General features: G+C 38.2%; 1 protein-coding gene across 23 annotated transcripts in view; it reads right to left on the bottom strand.

Moving 5' to 3' along the window:
* Positions 1 to 25,370, bottom strand: part of TENM3 (teneurin transmembrane protein 3) — a 2,294,790-nt gene that overhangs the window by 202,033 nt on the left and 2,067,387 nt on the right. For 22 of the 23 annotated variants that reach the window (XM_075930244.1, XM_075930245.1, XM_075930247.1 and 19 more), the window contains 2 exons: positions 5,066 to 5,303; positions 1,028 to 1,126 (listed from right to left, as the gene is read on the bottom strand). The exons of the other annotated variant lie outside the window; for it this stretch is intronic. In XM_075930244.1, the coding sequence (XP_075786359.1) occupies positions 1,028 to 1,126; positions 5,066 to 5,303 (337 nt within the window). The remainder of the gene's footprint in view (positions 1 to 1,027; positions 1,127 to 5,065; positions 5,304 to 25,370) is intronic. 23 annotated transcript variants of the gene reach the window in all.

The following is a 25,370-nucleotide window of genomic DNA, read 5'->3' as shown; positions in this document are numbered from 1 at the left end:
CGCCTAGGGCTCCAGCAGTGATTAAAGGGTTTGGAACTCCAGCCACCGCTGCTGCAGCAGTAGCAACAGTGGCAGCGGGAAGTCCCATGCCCTTTTCAATCACTGAGCCCTGGGGCAGTTGTCCCCTTAGTGCCATGTCATAGGATTAGATACTGATCCCCTTACACAGGCCTTATGTTTTGTAGCATCACTGATTACAGTGGGACTGTTCTGAGATTAAGATAAGCAACATGAGTTAGGGTGTCAAAATTATGATGAGGTTTTTCTTTTAAGCATATCATTAAAAAAAGGACAACAGAAAAGATTTACGATGTACAGTATATTTCTGAAATTCACCATTTTGTATTATTAAGTAGCACTGTATTCATTAGAAGCTGTGTTCCTTTGTCAGGTATTTCCTTTATGGGGTCTGAATCTAAATATACTGCATGATGTGGCAATATATTGTCAGCACTGCAGAAATGTAGTCCAAATAGTATATATACATTAATAGAAAAATTAAGTACATATGGAAAAGTCGCATAGAAAAAAATATTTGGAAATTTACTGAGAAATGTTCTTCAAAATTCTCTGTTGCCACACTTATATTGATTAGCAGCTCCGATTTTATGCTGGATGCTAAAAAAACTTAATGCAAAAATTTAAAAATGTAACTTTTAATATTGGTGGTTCTTCCACTTTGTTCTGTAGTTTTACTGTAATAAATTTCATAATATTTATTTAGTGAAAACAGCTGCATAGTAAATATCTTATGTATATGATTCCGGAAGCTGCATAATCACAGTTTCCATCAGATACGTATATTCCTAAAAATAAGCTTAAAATATGGCATTTCAAACTTTGATGTACTTTTATATTTACAATAATAAAATATGCAATAGCTTGTAATGTAATATAATTTTTAAAACTGAACAGAGGCTAGGAGACATCATCCCAAATGTTTCTGGACAATTGAATCAGCTTTTGAAGTCACATCTTTCATTCTGTGTCAGCAGCTAGCATCATATGAACACTTAGAGTCACGTACCCATCCCCATAACTGCTATCGTGGCATGTTGGAGTAAACACATCCATCTCTATAAGGCTGTCATGACCATTTGCAAGAACTGCTTGATTTCCTAATTTTCTACATACAGAGATAAGATACAAAAACAGTAAATTAGATTGAAGTTTTTCAAATTTGAGTAGACTATACTTTTTAAAAACCACTGAATGCAATACTAGCAATTTCGCTTATTCAAATAATGTCAGTAGGAGTAAATCATGAATGCAGCTTATCACATGAGAAGAACTGGGAAGCTGACTGAAAAGATCATGAATTTGGAATATGACTGATCTGGACATAGTATTATTGGATCAACCACAAAAACTACTGGAGATTTAACTCCTTTTCCCTTAAGCACATTGCATTTTTTGAGTCAGTCAGCCTTTATATAACTGATTTAAGACTTCCCTACAAATGATCAATACACCATTTCTCAGTGTCTTAATCAATATTAAAGGCACTAGTTTCACGGGAAATCACCCCAATAAAAACACATTCTTTTGCAGCTGTAGAAATGCTTCATCATGCCTCAACAGTTCCTAAAACCTTCATATACTTAAAAGAAGTTTAGGTCTACTTTACTGACTGCTTTGGAAATAATAAACCTATGCAATGTTTCCACATTTTAGACTGTTAGTGCTTTAACTAAGTGCTTCAAAGGTGTTGAAATATTTGCCAGTCATTAATTATTTCTTCGACAATTTTCTTTTTCTTTTCCACAATAAAATTATTAGATAATTTAATGCAGTTTAATGCTCCCACTTATTTTCTTTTTATTTACAACTGAGGAAAAATACAGCATTAACTTACAAATATAAAAATTGTGTTTAGTCTGCCTGAATGCTGAAAACAAAGTTCACACTCCATTAAAAAAACACAATTCCACATTCTCTGACAATTGAATACATCTCATATTGCCAATTCAATTAATCATGAATCAAAAAGGTTCTCTGACTCATGCATACCTTAATACAGATGTTGGATAAAATTATAACATTCTTAAAGTTACATTTCAAAAGTGGAGCCTGGGAATATTTCCATGAACATAAATTCAGCTTGCTGTTTAAAATTTCTAAGTACTGTTGGAAAAAATTACTGAGACAAGAGTTAATTTTGCTTTCTTGAGAAAAGTAAGCATTTAAACTTATTATGCCTTGTATACTCCCCTAAAACACATAATCAAGTCACCTTGTTTTAAAGAGGCTTAGTGCATTTAGATACTTAAAAGACAAGGAGTATTAAGTAAGAATTAATTCAATATGCAATTTCATACATTAATAATTTGCAATGCATTTAGCACACTACAAGGAAAAAGCTATGGAAATATAATTAATGAGATAGCAATGCTCAAAAAGATGTTTAAATAGAGTAGTATACTAATAAATCTTTTATTAAATGACTACAAATGAGCCCTTTTATTAACACCTAATAAGTAACTACTAAACAATTTAACCCGTATTTACAAAGAGAGACATGCACTTAATTATCTCTGCTACATTTTTAGAACTAGGCTTTTCTAAAAAGGATTTTAAATGACAAATGTGGAGTTATTTTGTACAACCTTGCTTCTAAACTCTTTCAAAAGTTATTAGATTGATCTTATTTTGACTTTCCCAGCACAGATATTGCTCCTACAGCTGACCATACAGGAGAAGATGGGAGAAGAGGCAAATAGTCTATGCCATCAAATGACCTCAAAAAATCATACAAGGAGTAGGAAATCAGAGATTAAAATAATTTTTTATATACTCCCATCAAAACAAAGTTATTTGTTGATTACTCTCTGTAATATATCAAGGGGGTATGGAGAAATGAAAGGAAGTACTCGGATTATGGAAGGTTTGGGTTTAGGTTCTCATAAAACTTTAAGGAAAGAGAATCCTTTATATAAAAAGGACAGGAATCTTTGCTAGATGTTATTAACCAACTACCTCACAATCTAAACATTTAATCAGTAACAGCAGTAAATCACATTACAAATATTGACAGAAGATAGAATAGCAAAACCACAAATATTCTACTAAATATAAAACTGATTCCAACTTTATAAAATATATATCTAGAAATCCAGCTCTGAAATCAAAATGAGAATTTTTCCAAAAGGATCAATTTAAAAACCTCTTTCCACATACACTGCTTTCTCACATACATATACAAGAATGTAGCCTCACACTACTGAGCTATTCACAGTAGTGAGACGTGTGTCATTCACTGATCTGTCATCACCAACTTGTGCCTAAAGACACAGAAGAGTGGTTATCTACATACAATTGACTTTTGCATTTTCTGTCTTTAAATGAGAGGTGCGGAAAAATTGCAGGACATCTAAGTTAGGTTAGGAAAAAAGCTGAGTATGGGCATAAGCTAAAATAATTGCTAGAGTTGAAAGAAATCACTATATAGAAAAAGAGATAAAGGTAGAGACTTAACCCAGATAAAGTTGTTAATATCGTTGAAATTGAGCCTGAGAATCACACTCTATAGGGGATCTTAACTAAAAAAGGAAAAATCAATGACAAATAAGACTTGTTCTTCACCTCAAGAGCAAGTGAGACTATTAGAGAAACTACAGTAGGGCTGTGCTGGTTACAGAGTGAGATTTTCACATTTCAGTTCATGTATAAGGGTTCAGGAACTGAATGTTCAAACAACACTGGATGTTTAGATTAACAACATTTAAAAGATATGACAAGTGTACTTTGCAAAAATATTCCAATCCAGTTTGCAAAGGGCATTCTAATTTAAAATATATATCTTCCTTTTTATACACATACTGAAAAATAGATGCCTGCTTTTCTCCTGTGCCAACCCCCAGCAATAAAAGCAAGCATCAAGAAAAACATGAATATACTGCAGATTCACAGGCTGTCCTGAAAAGACTGCATATCTTAGCAGTGAGCTCTTCCGCAGAACCCATTCACTCATTCTGTAAATGGACTGTTTCTGAATATGGTTAATAATGGGAATAGGGTAAAACCCAGTGTACTCCTATACCACAGTGACTGCATATAATATAAAAAATACACCAGTAGTTTTCAAGAAAGGTAAAAAATGGAGTAGCCAAATTTATTTATTTCCATTGGAAAGGGAGATTTAAACCTATTGTCTGAACCCCCTGGAATGACAAAAGTGCCTACTGTAGTGTCTAGCTCTAAGTCACATGCTTTACATGAGTCAAAATCAGATCTGACTATTGTTTGGTCCACTAGGCTTCAAAGAATGACTTGACATAGATTTCATAAATATTTGTCAAAACAATTATTGCCATCTCTTATGCAATTATGCATATTCAGTTGGTGACTCAACTGGAAAATTTATTTTCTCTTTAATAAAAAATTTCTAAGTGACAATAGTGAATTACTGTTGATTGACTACTCAGTGAGTGTTAATTAGTTATGGTATGCAAATTTAGCTCTGAGTTAAACCCTACAAAAATCTTCCTACATAAATCTTGAACTAAAAAGGAATTCTCTCCCCATTTTATTTGCTCTTGCAAAATGTTAAAGTATGCAGTATGTACAAAGCATGCAGTATGTAATGAGAAAATAAGATTTCTTGGCCTACAACATAAAGCTTGGAGTTATCCTACTTGCTTAGACTCTTGTCAAAGGAGCAAGGACTACAGAGCTGGAAAAACACTATGAGAGCCCCTTCCCTGATGAGTTGATTTGTACAGCAACATTGGTTTGGCTTATCTATGTCTGGCAAACAAGGGTGAGCAACATGTTGACAATAATTAAAACCAAAAGGATTATGAAAACGGGAGAAATTATTGTTCACAAAATGAAGACATCTCCAAAGTCCAACTATTAGGTGATAAACATGGCAATCCTGAAAAGCCACTCTCAGTGTGGGTTTGGAGAGGAGGGCCATAACAAAAATAACTATACTTAGTTTTATATTTCACAGCTTTTAATTTTGCTGATTAAATAAGTGGTAATACAAATTGTTGGTTACTTCTATTTTAGTTAAATGTTTTCATTATAATTTCTACACTCTTATAGGTCCCTAAGTGATTACCTGCTTTCCAGTGGCACATTACTGCCAAGGACCCAGCTGTCCTGCAGCTGGACCGACTCAGGTGTGGTTTGCAGCTCGGCGGGCAAAGCAGCCGGCGGGGCCGGACTCTGATTCCTTCTATTTGTCAATGAGTTTCTGTTAAGGGAGGTGATAGAAGGATGATGCTGTGCTGAATGCTGCTTGTGAGAAGGTGGCAAAGGTTGCAGGGTCGACTGGCCTTGGTTATTTGGCGATTGCTCTGAGAAGAAAGAAAATTGAAGTGTGTTATACATCACCCTGGCTTTTATTACAACCAAAGCAGAATGAGAAACTGAATATAATTCTATCATCTAATATATTTGCATATTATTCTATTAGAAGGCATTCAGTGACATTCTCTAAGAGCAAGTTTACCCTTGATACACAAAGTTCTAATTAATATACAACAGATGGGAAAATAGCTTTTGGTTTTAATTTGTTTCAGTTTTTTTTATCTGATTTTATTAACACCTACAGAAAACAGCATCTGACAGATCCCCTAATGTGCCTTTAGATTTCAGCTTTTTTTAACAAACCAACCCTGAAATTAAATGGGTAATTTCAGAAGAACACAAAGGTTTTCAAAATGCATATAATCCCTATAATTATTTAATGGAATTTTTTAAGCTTTATTTAACTGCAATAAATTATTACAAGCTAGCTGCTAAACAGCAGTAGACTACTCTAGTTTAGTGCATTTCAAATAAGGCAGATCTGCACTATGATCTGCTAATAGATGCTAAGTATTCTTTAGCAGAAGGTCACTCTGTGAAGCAGATGTTGCTTCATGGATATTTAACAGACTGAATCACATCTGATTACAACGTCAGAAGACTCATATACTTAATGACCGTTACATCCATTAGAACACACACAGAACAGATTTTCCAATTTCACACTATGTGGTATAACTACATTTTGGTGTAAGTCACAGGTGATCAGAGAGTTGTGCCACCAAGACAGTGGTGGAAATATTTTGTTCCTAAATTAAAAGCACACAATAGCCATAGGTAATAAGTCAGAGGTCAAAAAGCAAGCTGTTTTATTTTTAATGACCCGAGGCTAAAGAACTGCCTGACAACATTTATATAAAAAGGTGTCAGACTCAGGTACAATCTAATTAGATGCAAAATTTGGCCTCAACAGATATAAACGGTCGATCTCTGTATATACTTCAACTTTTTAAAGTAATTTATTGGCATGTGATTAATATAAATGTATGTATTAAACAGAGTAATAGGACTGTGTCCTTACGTGTCCTTAGCACTGAACACAAGCAGTGATTCTTAAGATGAGTAATATGGCCTTCAGATGGGATTTGCTGGTTGCTGGAACTGAATATACAATTTGCAATAACTTGAAAACTGTACTGTAAAATCCATAATACAGAGGTACAGAACTGAAAAGCCTTCTATTGAAGATAAAACCCAATTACTGCTGAATGTTTCTGATAGTCCCTAATAATCTATATCATTGTAGTTTACAAACTAATAATTTCTCACCCTCACGAGCTGTTAGCTTAACACAGTAAAACATAGCTCTATGCTTTTGCATCTTCTTCTCCTGGAAGATCCCAATTCTCATTCCCAATGAAGATGTTTGATTAATTACTTAGCTTTCCATGTTAAATGGAGTCTCTAAATTATGTAATTATGAATGTGCCTTTTAGAGAATAGCAGTGTTAAAACAATCCATTCTGTTTTGTTGAGTAAAAAAAAACAACAACAACCAAAAAACCAAAATAGAAACTTTTCTAAATTCACAGAAAAATTTACAAATCAGGTAATATACAATTAATGATATTAGTCTTTAACAATACCAATAGATGTCATCACATACAATGAAAATAATTATGGAAGGTTTTAAGGCACTTTTTTAACAAGTCAGCTACAGGGTAATTTAACAGGCCAAAGCTGGGAAAGATTATGTTTTCAAGTCTACTTAAAATTGTATCTGATTTAGATTAGGAGCCAATTATCAACTGTTACAGAATTACTTATGGGCCATACTAGAGATATAATTACTAACATAACAGGGTTCCATATCAGAAGTATATTGAAATATACCCAATTCCTTTACTGGATAATCTAAATTAATGTTTGTTTCATAAACTAGATTTCTTTCTCTCTGCTCCCTTCAGTTGCTCTTCTTAACTAGCATTATCACTCTTCTTTTGTACAAACTTATGATTGATGCAAGTGCATTTTCCTCTGAAGTTCCTATCAATTGAAACATTATTTTGGACCTTCTCCATTTCTTCCATTTGTCTTCTAATTTAAAATTTCAGGTGAAAGCCATTTTTTTTGTCTGGTATTTTATTTTCATGCCACAGAAAGCAGATCCAGCTCCCTCCCTCCAATGACTACAAAAAGCCCATGTATAATACAAGTGTTTGTAGATCTCCTGTACAGAGGAGGGTTGGGTGTTAGGAAGATACAACACCTGAAGAATGATCTTTTTTTCTCTTAGGTTTAGCTTGTCAAATCCTTGAACCCACAACTTTTGTAACTGCCATAAAATCTGTAGCAGACATTTTATTTTATTTCATTTCACTGATTTGTGAGAAAGATGTCAACATTATTAAAATGGTGATTATGATGCACAAGTTTACACAAGTAGGCTGTCTCCACAGGGTTTAACTAAATCTATTTAACATCACAAACTGTTCAACTATCTTGTGTAGACTAGGCCTTAGTTAAACCAGAAAAACTCCACTACTAGTTATATTGTGGAGATGTTTTATGAAGCTAATGCAAACAGGCCAAACAACACGCACTGTAGTAGTAGCATCACTTAAGTGTAATAAAGATTTTAACCCTCAGGCTACACTGACTGCATAAATCACTGTCAGATAAATGCATATCATCTTATGTATGAAACCAATCAATTCCTATGTAATGGCATAGAAAACTGTGTAAAAACAGTTTTACTCGTTTTTCAAAAACCATTTCAATAGTTGTTTACCTGAAACTCTAGCAACAAAGTAAATCTGCCATTTCAATCCTGAAGGTAAATAATACATATTCTGTAGCTTACCACAAAACCTAATTTTATCATTTAATTATTACTGAGTTTCAATAGAATATGATGCAATAAAATGCACGTGAAAGTGAAAAAGGAGGAGCTAGACAGAGACACAAAGATAAAAATAAATTACATAATTATTTAACACTGTTATAATGTCGGGTTTTAATTAGGGATGTAAGCGACTAGTCGACTAGTTCGATAAGCATAGTCGACTCAACGAGTCGCTTCTCCCTATCCCCTTTTGCTGCCTCTATCAGAGACAGGTAGCAAGCGGGGGAGTAGGAGCTGGTGCTGGGGGGAGTTGGCTAAAAATGCCGGTTTTCCCCAGCACTGTCTCCGTGGGATGGGGCAGGGGCTCAGCGGGGAACTGGAGGCACTTCTGCCTTTGAAATGCAGCATGAGTGGGACTTGTGCTTCATTTCTAAAGCAGAAGTGCATTGGGAGCAAGGGACAAGTGCTCTTGTACATTTCAAAAGCAAAGTGTGCATGGGAAGCATGGAGAGCCAGCAGGGGACTCAAGCAGTTCCCTCAGGCCCTGCACTCCCTGTGGCACTTCTGCTTTTGAAATGTTCCAAGAGCCAGCAGGGTTCTTGCTACATTTCAAAGGTGGAGGTGCCCTTATTGATTACTGGATTAGTTGATTAATTTAAATTTAACATTCTTAGTTTTAATGCAGTAAGAATGAGAAAAGTAGATGAAATATCAACAAAAGAATTTGTTACACATGTCATCTGATATCCTTTCCAAAACAGTTAAACATCTGAAACGCAACTGCTAGCCACTCATCTGAGGAAAAAGACTGTAGTTTTCATTTGATAAGGATTAGGCTTATTTGGTAGTATTTGATTAATGTAACGAAAATAAAGCTATCATGGCAATCATGAAAACAGAAACACAAGTGTTATGAATATGAAAGGTGTTAGATGGATATCATTTTAGATGGATATCATCAAAAGAAAAATATTTCTGTCAGAATCAACAACTGAGATGTAGGCAGCATGATGATATTCATCTCAGGATATTAGGGAGAAGGATATTAGGAAGGACCAACTTCTGTCTCTCTCAACAATGGGCCACCTTTTCTCTCAATTTAGGAATAGACTGTAATGGATTCTCCACCAGGAGGAAGTGTGGCCAGGAAACTTTGACATGGTGATAGCATAAGATGATTATCAGTATCCATTAGAAGTAAAAAATTAGGATGGATTATGCTAAAGAGAACTGATACTGTGCAACAGAATTCAGGTCTCGGTTGGAATCCTGTTCCAAGCTGCTACTGATCAAAAGTCATTCCATGTGAACTTGTTTGATTGTTTATGCAAAATAAGTTGATGGATTCAAAACATAAAACTTAGCTGACTAATGGTGACACAAAGCAAACCACTGTCCCCGTAACTGGCAGTCTCAGAAAACAAGACTGAATGAGCATATTGACTCAACTACTCATAGAACTGAAGAGGCAGCCTAGTCCCGCCAAGTCAGGGTTGAAACATGCTCCTGGCACTACTACTGTAGTTAATTTGTTCTCCAGATAAGTAAAACAAGTTGGTCTACAGAGATATTGATTTGGCAGCACCTTTCACAAGCATTAAATGCATTTAGTTAATTAAACCAAAAAGAAAAAAAAATCATAGGCTTGATTTTTTGAATGCTCTTTATAGGAAAAATCTATCTAAACGTTCTTTCACATCAATAAGACTTATTCTTTAAATTAACTGTTGATTCTGTGAACTATTAGATGGGATTTTGTTGAGATCACCGTGGTTTTCAATCCTTTACTAGTTAGCTGCTACTATTAAGAGCAGCAATACAAAATATCTTGTAATATGTTAAACTTTGATTGTGTAGCTATACGTTGGATTCTTTTTTGTTAATTTTTAAGTTGGCTTTGCTATACCTTCTACTTTTAAGTACAGTCTTTTGGAATGCATACAGACAAAATTGTCAGTCTGCACAACCCCTTTCTCCTTAGCTACACATTCTAAAATGGGTTTATCGCCTCTCAACGTTCCTGATAATGCACTTAATGAGTTGGTGGATATAAAACAATTTATTATACCATTGCTGGATATATAGACTGTAACTGAATTAAACCAATGGCTGCTGCTCTCTTCTTGGGGAACTTGCTGTTGTGCTAGTGATGAGCTCGTGGAGAAGCAGATAAGTGAACGTTGATCACAGTACATTTCTTTTTTTCTCTCTACTTAATACAGTAAAACTCCGATAGTCCGGCATCCAACTGTTTGGCACTCCCGATACTCCGGCATCAAAATGCCAAACGCTCCTGACCAGCTGATTAAAAAGCCTGCCGCTCAGCACACATGCTGGCTGTAACCAAAGGGAGCATAAGGTTGGGGGAGAGGGGAAGGGAGTGGGATCGTGTTACAGTACGGAGAAGAGAGCTTTGCTTAAGCGAAGGGGAAAGGGGAGTGGAGGAGGATCAGGTTACAGCAGGGAGGAGAGAGACCCGAAGAAGAAAGGGGAAGAAGGATCAGGTTACAGCACAGAGGAGATGCGACAAGGAAAGGGGAGGAGAGAGGGAGGGAGATTGTGTCTTGGCCAGCTGTTAAGCCTTGCAGCTGTACTGGACCTCCTGATTCTCCGGCAAATCTGATAATCCGGCACCACCGAGGTCCAAAAGGTGCCAGATTATTGGAAGTCTATTGTAGTAATATAAAAAGAGAAAAAGTCATACATGTATTTGTGTGTGCCAATATTTGCCTCCTCAATAGCACATGCTATCAAACCAGTTGGAATGGAGCAACAAGATGTGAATTTATCTGCAGACTACACACTACAATATGTTACCATCTTATTTATATGTATAAAGGAAGGGAAATTTGTATTCAACTCCTCTAAGAAATGGTTCTTGGCTATTTAATATTTTTACAATGACTAAGACAATGATAATAATTATTGGCAACATTTACAGATAATACAAAAATTGGTAGGAGCAGTAAATAATGAGGACAGATTACTTCTATAAAGTGATGTGAACAGTCTGATTAAGAGATCTCAATACAGCATAATGCCTCTCATTCTATTGTAATGCCTCCCACATGAGACAAGCTATTCTATTTGTTGTTCTGTGTACAACATGTAGCACAATGGTTCCTGACCTTGAATGTAGCTCTGAGTACTATAGTTACACAATTAATAATAAGCTATAATATTATAAAGGGAAATATTAGGTAAAAATAGGCAAGTGATCCTCCCTCTGAACCAAGCATGGGGTACATAGAAATGTGGGATACTGTGATGTTTAAAGAGCTTAGCTTATTCATGTTTTCAAAGAAAACACTGAGAGTAGTTCACTTGAGCACTGTGAATAGATACTTAGACATAAAACAAATATCAGACAGTGGAAACCTTCTCAATTTTGCTGACAAGAGCATAACGAGATCCTGTGGCTGCAGACTGAAGTCAAACAAATTCAACATTGAAATAAGACATAATTTCCTAGCTGTGAGTATAATTAAACATTGGAACAGTCTGTCAGGGGAGCCTGTGGACTCAGTATAGCTTTTAGTCTTTAAAATTAGATTAAATGTTTCTAAAATTTATGTTTTAATCCAGGTTCTCAGAGAAATTATGAACCTTTGCGTACAGGGTCTTGAGCTATTCATCCACTTCTTACATATGTCATTGAAATAACATGATCATCTGTATTTCCTCGACATGCTCATAATGCTTGCACCTATGCATTATGATCATGAATGCAATCAAATCTCAAGTTCCAGAGTTTTGAATAGCTGTCTAAGAGGGTCATGAAGAAATCCCCCCTCCTCCCCAAAACACAAAAGGCTGGATATATTCTTGGGTTTTTTTTTTTTTTTTTGCCTCCACAGCAGATATCCTAAATTATAACTTGAGTGTTACCTATGACCCAACTCCCACAAAAATCTCTAATTTATGCTGAAGTTGTGCTTTAAACAGGAGCTAGCTCTCCTATCAGGTTAGGTGGATTGGGTGGGCTGAAATTTGATCCAGGCTGGTATTCCAGCTAGTAATGCAGTGGTAATGCAACAACTCAGATTACAACAACTCTTCAGCAGCTAATCCAAACATTCAGTGCTGCCAATCAAGTCCCTGTGCAAATCTGCTGCTGTTCTGCAGACAGCTCCAAGTTAGCAACTCAAGACTAATAATTGAAGATAACTATTACAGTAAAGACAATGAGCTCTATAGCAGTGTTTCCTAACCTTTTTGAGGCCACGGAACACCAAACAATAATATTTTTTATGCAGAACACCTATGAAAATTTTCTTCAAAAAAAATTGTCAAACAAAAAAAAAGACAAAAACAAAGAAGTAACAAAATCAAAGAAGAGGTCGTGGCATACCTGTGAGTTGTTCACGAAACACCAGTGTTCTGCGGAACATAGTTTAAGAAACATTGCTCTATAGCATCAGAAATTGGCTACAGCTAGAGACAGAACACCACATAAAGTACTGTAGTCTAGTGCTCCAAGATGGATCAGAGAATCCTCCTTAGATGCCTGGCTGGAAGGTCTTGTCCATATGCTCAGGGTCAAAATGACTGCCAGATTCACATCTGGCCTTTATTTCCCCCCAGATTAGATTAGCAGGAATCTTAGGAGTTTGTCCTCTGTAGCAAGAGGTGTGGATCGCCTGTCAATATCATCTGGGTATATTCCACCTAATGAATTCATGGTCATTGCAGAGTCTTGGGCACAGATGGCACTTCAGTCTTTCATGTTCTCTGCCTATGGCACACAATGTAGATCCCTTAGGGATGACTTTAGTTGGATTAAATAATTGTTCTGGACACAATACAGGGGTACTCTGGTGAAGTTTAAGGTCCCATCAATTGTGAGATATCAGATGATCTAATGGTCTCTTCTGGCCTGAAATCTATTACAACCAGTTAATTACTTTCCCCTAAAAAAGTTTAAAGGGGCTTCAAATAAGCCACCTGTCTTTGAGTCATATTAACTTCTGTGGTTACAGTCACATTTTCCTATCATATAAAATGTTTCTTTCCTCTGTAACTTGTGTGAACGATTCACAAAAACAATAGAAGAAAACAAGCTACGTATACCAAGAAACACTGACTGTATACAAAGTGCTATCTAATACAGAAAGAAAAACTTTAAAAAGAGAGAAAATACTTTTTAGCTGAACAAATCGGATATGTATGACAACAGCATATGGTAAAATTCTAAAGTGCCATTTTGAAGTTGAGGTACCCCTTTCATTTTTGAATTTCTTGGACTTTGTCCATTTATTCAATAGGTTTTTTTCTCCCCAAAATATATATGGTGATTGCTTCTTCATGTGCGTAGATATTCCAGTTACCAATAATGGCCTAACTGTCTTATAATTGCATTTTACAGTTCACAAGAAAAACTATAAATCTAATTATCTTTGGAAAAGTGGTTCTAATATTTTTGCACTCAAGTTTTATACAGTTCATTATTATTTATATTACCATCCCACTCAGAAACACTCGTTATAAACCAGGCCTTTTAGTGGTGGGGCATGGAGAAATCCAGTCCACTAACCCTGTTCGCTTCTCCTCGCCTGGCATGGGGTAAGGAACAGAGACCCTGGAAGTGGGCAGGGGCAATGAGACTGGGGTGGGGGGGGCAAAACAGAGGGTAGCAACACTTGAGACCCTGGGCATGGAATGGGACACAGGACCAGCTGTGCAGCTCTAGCAAAATCCTGAGGGTGCTGCAGCACTCCCTGAACCCCTATTTCCTGTGCCTATGATTGTGCTTGGAGCTGTACAAACAATGAACAGAAAGTTGGTCCCTGCCCCCAAAGAGCTTATTACCTAAGAATAAGATAAAAGGCAACAGACAGAGATGTACAGGTGAGTACAAGAAACAATGAGACAATATTAGGCCAAGTCTATACTTACCCAGAAGTTCGAATCAAGGTACCACGTAGTTAACAGTCGACATACCTTCAAACTTTAGTGCTGACTGCACAACGTGAGGTCAACAGGAGAAATTCTCCTGTCGACTTCCCTTATTCCTCATGAGGAAGAAGAGGAGGAGTGCAGCATAATGGCAAAGGATAGTTTGGGAGAAAGTTTTGAAAGAGGATAATAAGTGTGCTTTGTGGATTATTTCCAGGCAGTTTCTTCCAAACATGAAGGCCAGCAAGGGAGAAAACATAATAATTTTTTTTTTTAAATAAAAGCAGCAGATGTCATTGTCTGATTGGAAGAAGGAACTGACTTGTCAATAGCAAGCTGGATTTTAAAAAGAAGTTTTACATACAGAATTTTTATCTATACCATTTTAAAAAGAAACAAGCTAGAAAGTTACATACCATCCAAAACGTGACACTGTAAAGACGGATGAAATAACTTTATATTTTATGTAATTTCTTTGAACATCTGATTAAGATAAATGACTGTAGTTCATAATTCTTCAATGTCACGTTGTCATAGTTCCCATCACCAAGATGTTTTAAAGATTTTTTATTAATATTGCATGCCAGAACTGAAATTACATCCTTTGTCGTTTAGTTCTTAATGGTGCAAGTGATATCTATCAAGTAGTGTTTTATGAAGCATGGGTGATTTTTTTATTACAGGCTGTTTTCACAAATCTTTTTCAGGTTTCAGAAAGGCTGTTCAGGGTTCATAACAAACATGGCCTATAGTTTAGAATCATGCTAATTCTAAAAACTACAAAGAAGTTTACCAGTGCTTATTAGTAAAACAAGCCACTCCCTAATGTGACTGTGTTAAATCTCATTTTAATATATCATTAATAATCAAAACTGTGTTTCAGAACTACATCTTTGAGGGAAAAAAGCCTGGATCTTTGGTACAGAATCATGTGATACCAGTTGCTCACCAAACATTATAATGTGCCTTGGGATTATCCCAATTTCATGCATACACAGATAAACCTCGGCATACAATATTTCACCTTGATTTTAGTGTGATGGAATCTGCCATCTGTGGCCCAATCTCTGTAAAACAAGATGAAGACGGCTGAAATTGCCACTATTGATATAAACTAGACACCGAAAGGGCAAGCTACAAACAGGGACTTCAAATTGGCAATTTCTTGGTAACTCTTGCTTCTTAACTGAAGCCATATAATGTAGCATTAAACTACAGGGGACAAGGTATACACAACAAATTGTTTAAATATGTTCTTGTTCCTGGGCGCACAGAACTTCCCTTAAAACTAAAAGCCACAAGGCAAACACATTGCACGGGGAAATGCTGCTCACTGTAATGAGGGCAAGTATTTCTTTCACAAATGGTAGGGAATGGAAAAGGGAAGATTTACTACTAAAATTTCATAAAATGTTGTTTCCACTTTGTGTTGTTCAGTGGGAACTGAACCAGCTCATTTGTAAAACATTTTTTCCATTAGCTAGAATCGATTCTTGAAACATTCCAACACATCCACATCTAGCCAGCAACAGCTCCTTTAACCCCTTGTATCCAAATGTACGTGCACTCAGGGTAATGTCAGTAAAATGCAATGCTATTCATTTAAATGGAATGGGATGATATATACTCTCATGTCCATAGGACCATACAAAAGCTAATTTACTGGCTGAAGATAAATCATCCATAAAGCATGGAAGGGCTGATAGAGCTAAGGCCAGTACAAACTCAGCTGACCCAAAGAAAAACAGACAATGCCCTTCCCATTCCTGGGGCAGACATGTGAAGTGGAAAAATAAACAGATATCTTTCACATTTAGGATTGAGCTTATTATGAGCTATGGCAACATTAATTCAGCAGACAATCTTCCTAGAAATGGTTTCTATAGCCCATCAAGAATTTAAGCAGAAGGATAAAACAAGAAAGGTATGGAACAGCAACTAATATAAATGGAAATATAATCTGTTGGGGGTAGTAAATAGGGATTCTACTAAATAAACCAAAACACTAATGTGCCATGTGTAATATTGACCGTGCCTTTCTTTTATACGGGTAACCAAAACCATATAACAACTTTTCACAGAGACTCTTAATAGAGGATTAATGTGTGATCCAGGTTACATTCTTGCTGTCATATTGCACATATGGTCACTAACCAACTAACCCACACAAGAGTTAGTATTAATAAGTAATCATTAAATCAAAGAGTAAAAAATAATCAGGTTATCTCTGATAATCACTGTAATTTGCCCAGCTATTAAATTGGCTAAAATAATAAACATAGTGATACTTTTCAGAACTGTCTAGTTAAGACACCAAAATTAGATGCAACTCACATTATTCAAGTGTTCTAAACATAATAATGCAGGGTTCGCACCTCTTCTTTGACCTGTCTCCTTCATGGGGAGCCTTGGACCTTCAGCAAGGCTCCAGAGCCAGCTCATTCTCAGTGGGATTTTATATCCCTCCGTAGTCTCCTTGGCTGGGCTCCCCATTAGCAGAGAAACAGATACACCATTGGGCTCTGCTCCCCCCAATCGAAGCCAGAAGCCATGGTTGGTTGCCATTAACAGTAAATTATACAAATAGTCATGATTAGACCATTGCTCTTCTTTCTTACATGCTTATATCAGCAGTGAGAATTAAATAACTGTTAAGCTTCAGTGTTGGCACTAAACTGAGAAGGGAAGGGACAGCTTATACTTCTCAGAGCCATTGTTTCAGTGGTCAGCCGACATTATCGCATAAGTTACATTTGAACACACATTTTGAAGGCTAACTTCAGAACCACAGAACAAGAGCCATCATGTGCTTTTTAACAGCAGCATATATTCTGGAGCACCAAGTGACAAGCTCCAGAAAAACTGCTGACAGCTGGCCTAAGTCAATCCTGAATTTACCTCACATGTATCTGATAGCATAATTAGAAACTGCACTAGTTCAATATTTGTAATGATCACATTGCATGCTCTAGCTGTCCATCACCTTATCTCTATTTTAAATGAAGATATATAATTTGTCTGCAAATTTTGTGCCTTATGTATTATTTAAATAAATGTCTTGCTTTAATTTACAATGTAAGACTGTTTACTGCAGTCCCAACTCATGCAAAATATCAAATAAATACATAAGTGCATATTTGGACTCCACTGACTTAAAAGGGAATGTTGCCACAGACTATCCAACAGCTTCTCACGGGAGAGGGCTGGAGGATAGACAAGATGGACAAATAGAGACATGGTTCTTTGGAAAAAGAGAAGATATTTGTATAGAAATGTTGATGCTAGATCATTGTACAGAGACGGTAAAGATGCTTGGATCCTGTATCAGAAGTATCTGTACCCTAGTGCTCCAAGGACACTTGGGATAGACGTCAGTGGATCCTAATTATGGAAATCCAGAGATGATCACCCTCTGTTTTGACAGATCATGGCTCACAGAAGATACTCAGTAGCAATTACAGAATCTCTGTGACAGGTGGATACCCCACCACCCTCTCTATTCCCAGAAGCACACACTAATGTAACTTACTCAGGTTTTATAAGATGAACAGGATTTTACCCTAGCATGGCACTTACTGCTATATACACACATAAATAATAAGCTCTGACAACTTCCTTAACACAAATGTGCAACATATGTAATCAATGATTAATCAATAATCACAGCTGATACAAACAGGGATGCAGAAAATTGTTCTACCTGCCAGTGAGCAATGGCAAATTGGTTTTTTAAAGATCTTGAACTATTGTACCTGCCTTTTGCTGGTAGAGGCTAACTGTTCATAAAGGAGAAGCAGAAGATAAATTGACAGGAGGCCTCCAAGTTCATGAGAAATATAGGGTGAAATCCTAACCTACTGAAGTCAATGGGAGTTTTGTCATTGACTTTAATGAGGCCAGGAGTTCACCCATAACATTTTGTAAGAGTACAGATCCAGTGGAGCTACTGAAAGACTTTGGAATTAGTTCACTGTGTTGTGAGCAAGTTCAGGAACAGGGTTTTGTGTGTGCATCTACGGGAAGACAAAGCCAGACTAATAAAATCAGTGAAAGAGAAGAAGAGGAAGATCAGAAAGGAGAAGGGAAATGTAATACAACATAGAACTTGCAAGCAGAGATGGCTGAACTCATTTTATCTCATTTGAACTCACTCAAATATCTGGCATTCATGTTCTATTTCAGACAAAATGAAAAAGGAGCAGGAGAGATGAAAAACATGGGGAAAAAACAGGGTAAAATGGCATAAAGTGTAAAATATTCAGAGAAAATGTGAAAAAAACTGACTGGTTAAGATTAAAAATCTAATAAAATTGAGGCACCCTATTGTATGGCCGAGGACCCTTTTGGGCCAACTAACTTTTTCTTTTTTGGGGAATCTAGGGATATTAACACTACTTTTTATGGCTCTTATTCCTAATGCAAAGCCTCACCCTAGTCCATTGAAAATAAAGACAGAACTCTTATTAACTTCACTGGGAGTAAGTTTGGGTTCAAAATTGGAGATAATGGTGCTTAAATAAACCAAAGAGAAAACAGATTTATCTGTAACAGCACTTTCAAGTGCCTTAATAAAACAGGAGAGAGAAAAAAACATGAGGGGGAGAGACAAAGAAGGCATTGAGCCTCCAAAATAGCTCTTAAGTACTTTCTTCCTCCTAAAAGTGTCAGAAAAAGAGGAAAAGAGGGGGAGGCCCCCACTGCAGCACTCCAAAGAGCTAATGTTCTCTAATGAATAAGTAAGCTTCCCAGACTTACAGGCAAAACTTTTTTTTAAACAGAAGAAAAAGAAGCAATCTTGGTCTCAGTCAAATCTTCTCTTTTTGAATGACAATCATGACAGTCGGATATTAATCCAAAGAACAAACTATCTTTTGATTTCTCAAAAGATGTAATCTGGGTTTCCAAGAAATCTGCCTTACAGTTTTGGTGCATCATACAGGCAATAATTTTCAAATCAGTCATAAACTTTAAATTGCTAACCAATTAAAACAAATACCATTTTCCATCTTGGATTTGTTTCAGTTCATATAACTTAGCACATTTAATAGTGAAACTACCAGCACCTAGCAATTTACCTAAACCAGCTGCAACTCAAAGGCAATCAGTGTGAAGTCTAGCATCTGGAAACCAAGAGACTTATTTAAGTTAATGTTGTAGGGTCTCATTCCATGTTCTATGAGAGAGGATGGACAATAATACAGAGAATTGTTTTATCTTAATTGTATTATAATAAAAAAGTAATAAATATATCTATTGTACAGTAAGCATGAATATTTTGGGGGCAGTGGTGAGGGGACATCTCACAAACTATTTCCTTTGAAAAGTTTGGGAATACACAAGTTTGTGACAAAAAAACCCTGTTACTTATGTTTATAGCATCAACCTATGTAATAAATGAGGGTGTTCTTTGCATTTTCCTGTTTATATTTTTAGTAGTCTGGCCAGGTTTTAGTTGCATTATTGATCTCAAGTTATCTCCAGGCAGTGAATTTTTAAGGTTAGTTAGAGGTTGAGCTGAACTATAAACTAGTGTAGTTGCTCCATGTAATATTAAGACTTTCCTTTTACTGAAACTCTCTAGTTCTAGGGCAGAGACTATCAAAAGACATAAAAGGCAGAGATACTGCAGCTCCTGACCATACTCTTTGATTTAAGCATCCAGCTGGATGAGACATGAGTACAAACCCAACTGCATGGAAGCCAGAATAGCTCTTTTAAAAAATACTCTAAATAGGCACAATGTAATTCCTCTTCATGGTACAATGTAAATAGACTAAGCCTCATTGTAATGCCATTAGAACTGCCAGGACAAAGGACAGCAGCCTGAATTCCATGGCATTCCTGATTTCCAGACCATTACTCTTGGGCAAAGACAGGCCTGCTTCCCCCCCTCCCCTCTCCCTTAAGTAAAAGCTAAATAAATTGATTTGCCATCATTCCATTCTCAAAGGGAGAATGACAAATTCCACATAGCATATTACAAGAAAATAAAATTAATTCTGATTGAAATGAAATATATATTTCTATAGAAAGGACATAGCATTTGAAAAGTAACAGAATCTGAATTCACAAGTCATTTCAATTTTCGTCAAGTGTGAGGATTCCCCTGAACATTAAATTTGTCATGTTAGCGACAAATTTGGGCAATAGCTTCCTTGATTAGTAAATATACAGCACATTACAAGGAGAAGCTAATTCAGTGCACAACAATTATGCTGCCCTTGTTCATTTACAAAAGGTGAAGTACTAACAGCAGCCAAAAGTGGCAAGGCCATACACACAAACATAGAAATAGAAAATAAGAACTGAGGTATAACAAAGTCCACCCTCTGCAATCACCAAGGGAATCAACAGCATGGGAACCACCCATCAAACAGTCTCTGCTCAGTGTTCCAGCTATCACTCCCACTCCGCAGGTGATAGCCAACATGCCATAAAGGAAAAATCCTTTCCTTTTGTTGTCTACTCCAAACCTTAATAGTGATGACAAGCAACCAACATGTGGGAGGGATATTGTTAGGGAGGAAACAGATGGTCTCAGGTTGGGAAGTCTGGTATTTAACGTGCTTTTGTAACTACTACCAGTGGCTAAAAATAAAATTTTAGAAAGGGAAAACTGTCTAAGGAGATGCAATGGAGACCAGGCTTAAATTCTCTGAGGTAATTTCCTGAAGCCCTCCCTCCATCCCTTACAGGGCTCTGGGCATCAGTTGCAGAGTGTGTGTGTGTGTGGGGGGGGGGGGGTAGGTCTCAGAATTTTAGCCCATGGGGCAGTTGCATGCTAGGGACCAGAGATCAGGGGGAGGAGAGGCAGAGCATGCAGGGGTTTCAGCACCAAGGCACCCCTGAGTTTGAAAATATTTACTAGAGCTCCACTCAGAACAGCTCCAAGGCTATGTCTAGACTGCAAGCCTCTTTCGAAAGAGCCTCTTTCGAAAGAGAGCATCTAGACTGCACGCGGAACTTTCGAAAGAGCAAGCCGCTTTTTCGAAAGAAAGCACCCAGTGAGTCTGGATGCTCTCTTTCGAAGAAGCCCTATTTACATTCAAGAACGCCTTCTTTCGAAAGAAGCACTTTCGAAAGAAGGCGTTCTTCCTCGTGAAATGAGGTTTACCGCCGTCGAAAGAAAAGCCGCGTTCTTTCGATTTAATTTCGAAAGAACGCGGCTGCAGTCTAGACGCAGGTGAAGTTTTTTCGGAAAAAGGCTACTTTTCCCGAAAAAACCCCTGAGTCTGGACACAGCCCAACTGAATTTAAGCCCTGATTACACAGGAAATCAGGAGATCTAGTTTTTCATTCTTGGCTCTGCCAGGGGGTTGTATGTCATAACTTTTCTGTGTTCTGTGTTGTATTATCCCTATCCACGAAACAGATTAAGATAGGCCACTGACAGAAGGGAGTGAGGGAGGAGAAAGGGGTCCTGGCAATTCAAAAGAGTAGTGGCAGTGGCCAGGAGCCCCAAACCTTTTAAATCACCACAAGAGCCCTGTGTGGTGCACTCTGGGTAGTGTAGAGTATTCCAGGTGGTGCTAAGGGCTGCTCTGGGCCTGCCCCTTCTGGGAGCATAGAGCCACCCACCCCACCTTGTTGAGGGATCTGGTGAATACACTTTTCTAACTTGCAAGGTGTTGGGGAAATCAATTAAATAATGGGAAACTCTTAATCTCAGATAAAAGGTATACTATGGGCAGAATTCACATTGTATGACAGGGCCAGGATAGGAAGTAGGTATATTAGACCCAGGTTAAAAAAAGTCCCTGTTTCACTGGTAAATAAATATGGTATACCCTAGGCCAATTAACACAACTGGAGTCAAACAAGACATACATTAACCAGTGAGGACAGTTAGGTTAATCAATGAACCATAGAATAATAGATTGGAACAAACCTTGAAAGGTTTGTTCCCTGCACTCATGGCAGGAGCAAGCATCATTTAGACCATCCCTGAAAGGTGTTTGTCTAACTTTCTCTTAAAAATCTCCAAATGTTAAAAATTCCACAACCTCCCTAGGAAATTTATTCCAGTGGTTAACCACCCTGACAGTTAGGATTTTTTTCCCTAATGTCCAAACTACACCTCCCTTACTGAAATTTAAGCCTATTGCTTCTTGTCCTATCGTCATAGGTTAAGAAGAAAAATTTTCCTCCCTCCACCTCCTAACCTTTTGATACTTGAAAACTGTTCTCATGTTCCCTCTTAGTCTTCTTTTTTGGGTCAGGTCTACACTAGACCTCAAAGGTCAGTCTAAGGTATGCAACTCCAGCTACTTAAAATACACAGCTGGAGTCCCAGTTATGTAAAATATGTAGCTGGAGTCTGCTTACCTTAAGCCAAAGTAGGTGGCATCCACACAGCAGGAGGTTGATGGAAGCAAACACTCCTGCAGGCTTCCCTTACTCCTCGCAGTCCATATGTGACTTTTCAAAGTTGATAGCTAATGAAGCAGATCTCTCTTCAGTCTGTTCCTCGAGTATTCTAGAATGCATTTAATCAGGTCCTGGTAACCTGAAGACATCTAACCTGTTTAAGTAATTTTTTTTAATTTGTTCTTTCCCTTCTTTAGGTTCTATATTTTCACTGACATTCACATATTAAGCATCCAATTAACACCAATCATCTTGTTGATGACTGAAAAAAAGAAGTCATTAAGCACCTCTGCGCCATTTTCACATTTTCTTTTATTTTTTCCTTCTTCATTGAGTATCAGGCGTATCTTGTCCTGGGCTTCCACTTAATTCTAATATATTTGCAGAATATTTTCTTCTTACCCTTTATGTCTCTAGCTAGTTTGAACTCATTTTGTGTCTTGGCCTAATGTTGCCCCAAAATACTTGGCTGCGTCTAGACTGGCAAGTTTTTCCGCAAAAGCAGCTGCTTTTGCAGAAAAACTTGCCAGCTGTCCACACTGGCTGCTTGAATTTCCACAACACTACTGACGATCTCATGTAAGATTGTCAGTGTTCTTGTGGAAATGCTATACTGCTCCCATTTGGGCAAAAGCCCTCTTGCGCAAATGCTTTTGCGCAAGAGGGCCAGTGTAGACAACGCGGTATTGTTTTGTGCAAAAAAGCCCCGATGACGAAAATGGCAATCAGGGCTTTCTTGTGCAAAACCGCATCTAGATTGGCACGGACGCTTTTCCACAAAAAGTGCTTTTGTGGAAAAGCGTCTGTGCCAATCTAGACGCTCTTTTCCACAAATACTTTTAACAGAAAAACTTTTCCGTTAAAAGCATTTGCGGAAAATCATGCCAGTCTAGACGTAGCCCTTGTGTTATGTATGTATATTCTTTGTAATTTGACCTAGTTACCTAACAGCATCTCTATAGTTCCTGCTCCCAGCAGCGTATCCTCTTTCCACCATTTCTGATGTACCACTCAACTGGCGGAGGGGGAGGCTTTTAACTAGTTACAGCCAGTATTTGATTGGCTCCAGATGTCCCAATCAAACCTAATGGTCTCAGCTGGTTCTAGCAGATACTTGATTGCCTCCAGGTGTCTTAATAATTAAGGCCATAAAAGCAAACTATTTGACCAGGCAAAAGACAGGAAGTATGTCTTTTTTTGTAGGACTCTCTTTTAATTTTTAGATAATTAAGATCTCTTAATTAAACCAGGGTGGTCTTTTGTCATACTTCCTGGAACTGGTTAAAAGGGAGGGAACCCTGACAGTACAGAGACAAGGAGAACAGCCAATTTCATCCGCAGAAGTCTGAGAAAGGTAAACTGCTGTTAAAGGAGGAGAGTGAGTTAAGAAACCTAGTCTGTTGCCACCATGTCTGGAGAGACCACTAGAGACTAGATTTTCCCCACTGCTCTCCCAATGATGAGTATGGCTAAATCAGACTATATCTTACCCCTCAAAGAAAGGTATTAGACTGAGAGATAAAGTAAGCCACTGAGATGAGCAAGTAGACTGGGTGTTGCCTTTTTCCAGATGGGGAGAAATAATATTCAGCCTACAGATGTACAGAACCCACAGTGTGAAATTAGGAGCTTCTTCACAACAGGTATGGAAGATCTGCATAAATGACTTCTGCACCAGTTAAACCAGGCCTGGGAAAAATACAGCCCGAGGGCTGGATCCAGCCCATGGAGGCAGCAGAGATGCAGCTGCAGGGCTCCGGTTCTGTTTTGAAACTGGAGGGGAGAGGGGAAGTTTTAGGAGACGCCCCACCCCCAGCACATTCCCATTGGCTGGTTTCTGGCAGAAACCAGCCAATATGAGCTGCTTATTAGAATAACAGGCAGCTAAAAAGAATCATTCCCCTGTCCTCAGCTCAGTGATTCATGAAGCAAATGGCCAGGCAAGCAGGCTGTCTGGGAAACATTTTTGCTCCGCAGGCAGGCTGGCTAGTTTGGCAGCTGGCAAGAAAGACTCTTGGCCACAGACTGCTTCTGGCACCCCAGCCCTTTCCTGCCCGCCCCCCCACTCAACATACCCAAACCTTTGTCCCCCTCTTACACCGCAGTCTCCTGCCTCAGATCACAGTACCCTCTTGCTCTAGGTCGCAACTGCCTCCTTCACCCAAACTCCATCCTAGACTCTAGTCTCCCTCCTGCACCCCAGTCCCTTACCCCAAGCTCCCTTCTTCACCTAACCTCCATTCCAGACCCCACATCTCCATTAATATCATGGAAGAGTGACGCCTTCGACCACTTTCCAAAATCTTGGAGTGGCCCCCTATAAAAAATTATTGCCCACTCCTGATTTAAACCCTTGACTGCCTCTCCATGGCGGTGGGGAGGAGGAGGAATACACAGAGTGATTAGGAATCCTGGGAGACTTTACAATTAGGGTTGCCAGATGGTTTAACAAAAAATACTGAACACTCCCCTCCCCCCAAAAAAAGCCACCGGGAAAAAATTCTTTTGCGAGAAAAAAGGGGGAGACCAAAGTTGTTGAGCAAAGGGTGCTGCACCTTTAAATGGCCTTGTGCTCAGACCCCCCCCATCTCAGTGCCCTTCCCCAGAGCCTCTCATCCCTATGCACTCACCCCTGCCTCAGAGCCAGGCCCCCCAGTGTCCCCCATCCCAGTGCACTCACGCCTCCCCCTGAGCCATCCCGCCCCAATCAAATCCCCTGCCCCCCCCCCTCCCCGCAGAGCCAGGCACCGGATGAACGTGATGGCCGGGTAAGGAAATCTTACTTTTAAAGTTGCCATTGCTGCCACCCAGCTGGGCTGCCTCAGCTCACAGTACATAGAGGGAGGCATCACGTGGCCAGCTCCCTGGTCTCTGCTCAAAGAGTCACGTGGGCCAGACCAGCATGCGCTACGCTCCCACCCCAGGCTGGTGCTTCCCTAACATGGTGCCCGGGGACAAGTACGCCCTCTTGCCCCCGCTTTGCTACGTCTCTGCCATGCTGCTCACT

This window comes from Pelodiscus sinensis, chromosome 5 (genome assembly GCF_049634645.1).
Source record: "Pelodiscus sinensis isolate JC-2024 chromosome 5, ASM4963464v1, whole genome shotgun sequence".
Lineage (NCBI taxonomy): Eukaryota > Metazoa > Chordata > Testudines > Trionychidae > Pelodiscus > Pelodiscus sinensis.
Note: the sequence above shows the minus strand (reverse complement) of the source record. Positions and strands in the feature narration are given on the sequence as shown.